This window comes from Limulus polyphemus, unplaced genomic scaffold (genome assembly GCF_000517525.1).
Source record: "Limulus polyphemus unplaced genomic scaffold, Limulus_polyphemus-2.1.2 Scaffold4893, whole genome shotgun sequence".
Lineage (NCBI taxonomy): Eukaryota > Metazoa > Arthropoda > Merostomata > Xiphosura > Limulidae > Limulus > Limulus polyphemus.
Genome location: NW_013670503.1, coordinates 58,614 through 65,529, shown reverse-complemented (window position 1 = coordinate 65,529; position 6,916 = coordinate 58,614). Strand labels below are relative to the sequence as shown.

At 29.4% G+C, this 6,916-nt stretch overlaps 1 protein-coding gene across 1 annotated transcript in view; it reads right to left on the bottom strand.

Annotated features, from left to right (window-relative positions):
• The window catches only part of LOC106471835 (protein DDI1 homolog 2-like), a gene marked incomplete at its 3' end in the record, with an annotated part of 78,981 nt that overhangs the window by 14,287 nt on the left and 57,778 nt on the right, over positions 1–6,916 (bottom strand). Inside the window, exon 6 of the mRNA XM_013932455.2 lies at positions 3,144–3,271. Within this exon, the coding sequence (XP_013787909.2) occupies positions 3,144–3,271 (128 nt within the window). The remainder of the gene's footprint in view (positions 1–3,143; positions 3,272–6,916) is intronic.

Here is a 6,916-nt window from a genome sequence, read left to right as displayed (position 1 = left end):
GAATTTGTTGTGGTCTGTGTGCAGCAGAACTAAGATCTTTTGTCCAGCCTTATTCTTTTCACCAACTGTCAAAATAAAATACTTTTACTTATACTTCTTAATAGTGTAAATATATACTGGGTTAGGCTTAGGATTCTTCAACAGTAGGTGTCTGTGACTTGTTAGCAATAAATTCAGCAATGAATAAACAGCACTCACTTCAGTTGTTTTCAAAATAATATATATATTCGGAACAGGTTAAATGTATGTACAACAAATTTTTCACACTATAAAGATTATAGGCATATCATAAATATTGTGTATATATTTCTCTTCTTCTTGTCAAAAGTCCACTTAGGCCTATTCAATTACTTTAGAATTTCAGTTGACAAGTCGAACTATCTTCTTTATTTCTATTGTGCTAGTAGTAGTATTCTCTGTGATTCACTTACAGTTGTGGCATGAATTACTGTAATCATTTAGTCTTCTTTCTTCTGAAGATCCTCTGTTCCTTTTGTCAAAGTGAAGTGCACTCTGGCTAACTCAATCACTTTAGAACCATGCTTTGACAGAATAATTCTTCTTCTTATCTCCTTTTCTATTGTTAGTCTTACTCTAAAATGTTGAACATTAGGCCTATCACTTCTACGGTAGTTAACTTCACACCAAACTTTTCCTTGCCCATAACTTTACTCTCTTCTACTATTGTCTGTCTGCTGTTTTTGCTCATCTCACACTATATCTTTATCACTTTATTGTATGGCCTTCTAGAAATCTCAGTATTCTCAATGTCGATGTATTGCAAGCGACGTTGATAGTCTCAGCATCAATGATTTAGAAACATAACTTCCTATATTCATCAGCTTTTAACTCTTAATATAACAAAAACTAAACAATAATAAAAAAATTTAATCTCAAGATAAATTAATCATGAAGATAGCTTTTATGTGCGGAAACATCTGTTAACTGAGTTCTTGCACAGATCTTCTCTCTCTGGATATTGTTAGTAGGTACACAAAACTCTAGACCATGTCCAAGTACAAATTCTTCTTCCAGAAAACCAAAAACAATATTCTAAAGTAAAAGTTCATTATCGCAATCTGTGGTCAAAAATTATAAAATTTCTTTCATTTTTCGACATGATTCCCTTGTGCCACTACAATTCCAAAATTGATGAATGGATGGAAAACCAGAAAAAACAAAATACGATCGTAACATAAACATTCTTATTAAGAAACATTTTGGTGGTTCGTTGAGTGACTCTAAAAAGCACATTATCAATCTTGCAGACTACTGCCTCTCTGAAGGGTAACCACCATAAAAAATTAGGAAATAGATCTAAATTATGCTTTTTTTCCTTCTAGAATGACTACAAATCATAACACAAAACCAGAAATGTTCATTCTAAACACCTTAAATCTCATAAAATTATACATCCATATATATACCTATCATTTCTATTATATTGAAGATTCAGCCATGCCTGACTGTTACAGAAATTGTACGCAGGCACGTGCAGCTTTATGTTACCATATTCAGTAGTACAGAACTGGCCTTTACAAAGAGCAAAAGTCTTAGCTTTGTTCTAGTGGACCAGTATTTTGTAGAATACAATCACATTTCAGTTGTAATACATTATATATTATTACTATTTACAAATAATTTTTTAAATTTCAGTTATACTTCTCAAAACATAGACCATTAAACAAAGAAATATAGAAAACAATGATCTCTTATTCTTCCAAAATGTGTACACACTTTTCATAATCTGCTAAGCCTTGTCGATTTCAGCACATGGAGTACGTAAAACAAAATATATTTTTTTAGGTTTATATATATACACATTTTGAAATAACAAAAAAAATTAAAAATTAATATATCAATAGCACAGAATTCCATTCTAATTTAGGTCTAAAAAAATAATCTTTTTTCCAGTATCATTTCATCTTACCCTTTCTCTACAAGTCTACACCAAAAAAGATGGGTTTTATGGTGAAAAGGCTGAGAAAACCAAGTAGGAGAAACTGTAAGCTTTGGATTGATTATAAACATATCATGGAGCAAAGTAGATGTATGTAAACAAGCATTTCCAAAGATGGAAGAGGTGGGCAGGGCCAACTTGTTTGATTCACTAAATATAACAATATCTCAGAAAATACTAAGGACAGGAGGTTCTTGTTTTATATTCTAGCTTGTCAATATTGGTAATTTGAGTATCTAATTCATATGAAACTATAGACTTAGTATTTGGACATCAGAAACATCTAATTTGGACCAATGCTGCATTCAACATACCACATGACACACAAAAATTGATATTTAGGAATTTGTCTTAATATTAACTCTTAAATCAAAAATTAACTAATATATAATATTAAAATTTGAATTATAATCTACAAATTGATACCAAATTTATTTTCATATATTCATAAAATATTAGATCAATAAAATTTTGAATACAAGTCTACAAACATGATGACATGCCCTCTGACCCCTACCCGTACCAAAAGGGTTATATTACATGCTCAATCCTTTTTTTTAGCACCTTTTTTTTTCCACACCAAAGGTATTTTTGTTTATGTAATCTGATTTTCTAAAACGTATGTTTACAAACAAATAAAAATATGTGTACTAAATTATCTTTGCTGATGTCTCAGTTTTCATATGTTAAAGTTGAATACATGACACTTGCTGCTAAGTACATGTTGAATCTTTTAAATGGAAGTTTGTATAATACACTATAAAATTTGTCTGTGAGATATAAATTGTTTAACGTACTGTATAAGATTGTTCTGTCAAAGGTTAAAAAAATATGAGTGATTCAGATTTCCCTTTTATATCCTTTTGAATACAATCATGGCATGAATATAAATTTTAGACACAATTTATAAACTTATTTAAAAAAAATCTTTTTACATGAGTCATAACTGTTTAGAAATAACATCATTTACTTTATTTTATGCTTAAGATAAAATAATTTTAATTTTAAAGTTCATTGTATGTTGAATTCTAATGCTGTTGTATAGCAATTTAATAATGAATATTTTATTGTAGGATGAGTAACTACTAGAACTGTGCTTCCAGGTACAAAAGATTTAAAGTAAAAAAAAAATTAATACTAACTGATTTTATTTGTTAGAAAGAATATTTATCAATGTACACACCTGAGTCTATAAAGGCTCTCACTGGATGACCATTCACCTTACAGTTGATATACAACATAACTACCTGCCCAAAACTCTCTGGATGATACTCCATAGCTGCTTCCATGTTAGAATCTATATTCTGTTGTCTGTTAATGTCAAAAAGTAACAAACAATTGGTACAATGACTACATAGTTCATAAGCAGAAAATTATAACACATTAAAGTAATGCTCTTTGAAAGATGGTACTTTTTTAACAGTTACTAACATAATGAACATAAATTTTATCAGTCCAAATTAATCTTAAATTGTTACTATTTTGTGATTAATATTCTACATGTATGACAGTAAAGCTAACCACAGCAAGCTTTCATGATGATTTAATTTTGGGATCCTGAATACAGGGTGTCAAGCATTTTTTTGGTGCCTAAAGTATAAGATCATAGAACAATCTTTGGAAATATAAACCAATAGAGATTGGTCAAATCGACCAAACCTCTATAGAGATAAGATAGAGAAAGTAACATGAAATATAAAGTTTTACTGAAAAAAGTTTTATATTTATTTAGGAGGTTATAAAAGTTACACAAATGAAATTTGAGATTTTTGAGACAAAGAAAAGTATTTCTAATAAATGAATATTTCTGTAAAATTATTATAAATGGTATAAGTGTAGCTACCAGTTTGGCTGCCAATTTTGATTTCTTTCCTTTAAATTGCACTTTTACTATTTATTTAGCCGCACCTTTTTTTCACACCTAATGTGTTTTTGATTAGTTCATCAAGACAAACCACAGCAAATTAGAAAGTGAAACTTGATAGTGACTAACATTAGCTTTAGGCTCGCAACCATATTATGTGGAACAGACCTATACTTAACAGGACCAACCAGATTCTTTAAAATACATGGTGGTAGTTTTTCCTTTTTAAAAACAGCTGTCTGTAATCAGAATGACAAGAAACTGAAAACATTCCACTTTTAATCATAGATCAAACTGTGGTAAACATTTCAGACTAATAGTTTATGCGACTTTTTACATGCACATGCACAAAATTTTGTTTCAACTTGAGCTGTCTTTCTTGAATAACTTTGCACATGTAGCTTATTTGACACAAAATATGATACCTAATTTTAGGTTATAAACATCTATCAGTGTACCAAATTTGAAGAAAATCTATCAAAGTTAAGTATATTTGCTATGAAATAAATTTTTGGTGCAAAGAAAAAAGATGGGAAGAAATTCAATAGAATTGGAGGTTTTTTATCTCGTGTGTTTCTTAATGAAATTTGATTTGTGAAGTAAGGGTCCACTAGAGCATATACACTGAAAATATGGGATAGTTTGTATTACCGTAGCCCGAGCTAGAGAAAGTGGAATGTTCCACTACCACAACTGCCAGTAGTACAAAACTATTACTTGTAAATGTCTCAGAAGATTCAAGGCAAGACTTAAGATGTAACAAACAAAAATTAGTTGTTTATAACACATATATAACTCAAGCTTAAGTTATAATACAGACTACTTTTAACTAGCAACAATGTATTTCAATCTGGGGAGAAGAAGTTATAATATTTATTTACTTTGAGTATTCACTTAGAAACTGTAAAACCTCAGTTTAAATTATTCCCTTCAACCTAAATTTAAAAATTCAAGAACTAATATAATTGTTTTTAACACTACTTACCCAGATGAATTCGACCAATAATCTTCTGTGTCCCTACTCCTTTGGCTACACCTGCCCACCGACCATCCACTAATCTTATTATACTGCACCTCTCAGCACATGCCTGACTCATAATAGTAGTCTGTGCCCCTGCAGACAGCATTGGGAATATTCAGTCCATGTCTTCACAAGTCAGTTTTCATTAGGCTAACATGTGTTGCAACATTTAATATAACATCTTGAAATGTTAACTTGTTTCCAGTAGGCTGGTTAGGTATAGAGCAATAAAATTACATTTTTGCTTATCTTTTACCAAAAATGTCTAATGCGGGTTAAGACAAAACATAGTCTGTGCAAAATTTTGGAACAATAATAATCCAAATAATTTGATTTTAGAAATATCGATTAAGATATTACACATTTTTAATAAAACAAATGTTTTTAAGCATCATCAACTTTAGATGTGCAAAAATAATACCAAACTTTCATGCCCAATAATACATGTTATGAGAACTAACAGGAAAAATGAAAGTAAACATTCTAACCACTGTTGACATTCTCATATAAGACGAAACACAATTATAATTCATAAACCATTATATTAATCTGTTAATAAATTTCATAAAACTTATGTTCATTACCCCCAAGATGACAGTTTATCATAGAAACTTGAAATGTTACACTACCTACAGTATAAACACTTATCTCGATATAAGATACTTATACTTGTATCTATGAACAACTCCTAAAATCCTTAACACCTATATGGATTTTCTCTTACCTGCAATATGTTTCTCAGGAACCTGAACTGTTGGGCTCGTGTGATTACTGACACTTACATAAAATTCTTTTGGATTTACTTTAATTTAAAATACTATTAAATACATAAATGTAAATTTTGTTATCTGAACAGATTTCTCAACCAGGGTGAAGTCTTTTCACAATTGATCTACATGTACGTGATAATGAGGTGTGATAATTGTTTGACTAGACCAATATGCATGTCACAGGTGTTAAACCATGGATAGTCTTGTTCTAGAAACAGCTTTTTAGTATATGTAATGAATATATTTTTTAAATATTTTTGTGTAATCATTATTACAATTATTATCTAAACATTAATTAACAGATTAAATATATTACAGTTTACAAGAACAAGTTTATATATCTTTCTCTTAAAAAACATAGAAAATAGTGTATTAGCAAAATCTACATTAGTGTATATGTATTACAACTAGAACAGCAAATCTTGGTTGTTCCAGTTAATGAAAGCCAACAAAACTTGTTGCAACTGAAATATTTCTTTCCTTTATAAACATTGCTGCTCAAATCAAAATAATTTCCTGAGTTTCTAAAACAAACATTTTCATATGATTTTAATCTCTTCCTTTTCAGATCTCCACAAATAATTTCATTCTAGCTTGTCTAAAACAATCAAGATACACATAGTGTGTCATGCAACCAAAATAACCCACATGGCAAACTGTATGTTATTAATAGTTTAAAGTTATTGGAGTAATTTAGCTCATGCACAACACTGTGTTTGATATGTAGGTCATAAAAAATGCCAGTTTTTGTATTTATGGAAGATCCTCTACAATTACTTTATATTCATTGAATATATTCAAATGGTTTGAATAGAATAGTGATACAGTTCATAGTAGTTTCTTATGACACCATTAAGTATGTACTTAACATTGGACTTTTCAAACTTTACAATTACTTTATATTCATTGAATATATTCAAATGGTTTGAATAGAATAGTGATACAGTTCATAGTAGTTTCTTATGACACCATTAAGTATGTACTTAACATTGGACTTTTCAAACTTTACAATTACTTTATATTCATGGAGTATATTCAAATGGTTTGAATAGAATAGTGATACAGTTCATAGTAGTTTCTTATGACACCATTAAGTATGTACTTAACATTGGACTTTTCAAACTTTACAATTACTTTATATTCATGGAGTATATTCAAATGGTTTGAATAGAATAGTGATACAGTTCATAGTAGTTTCTTATGACACCATTAAGTATGTACTTAACATTGGACTTTTCAAAGTTTACAATTACTTTATATTCATGGAGTATATTCAAATGGTTTGAATAGAATAGTGATAC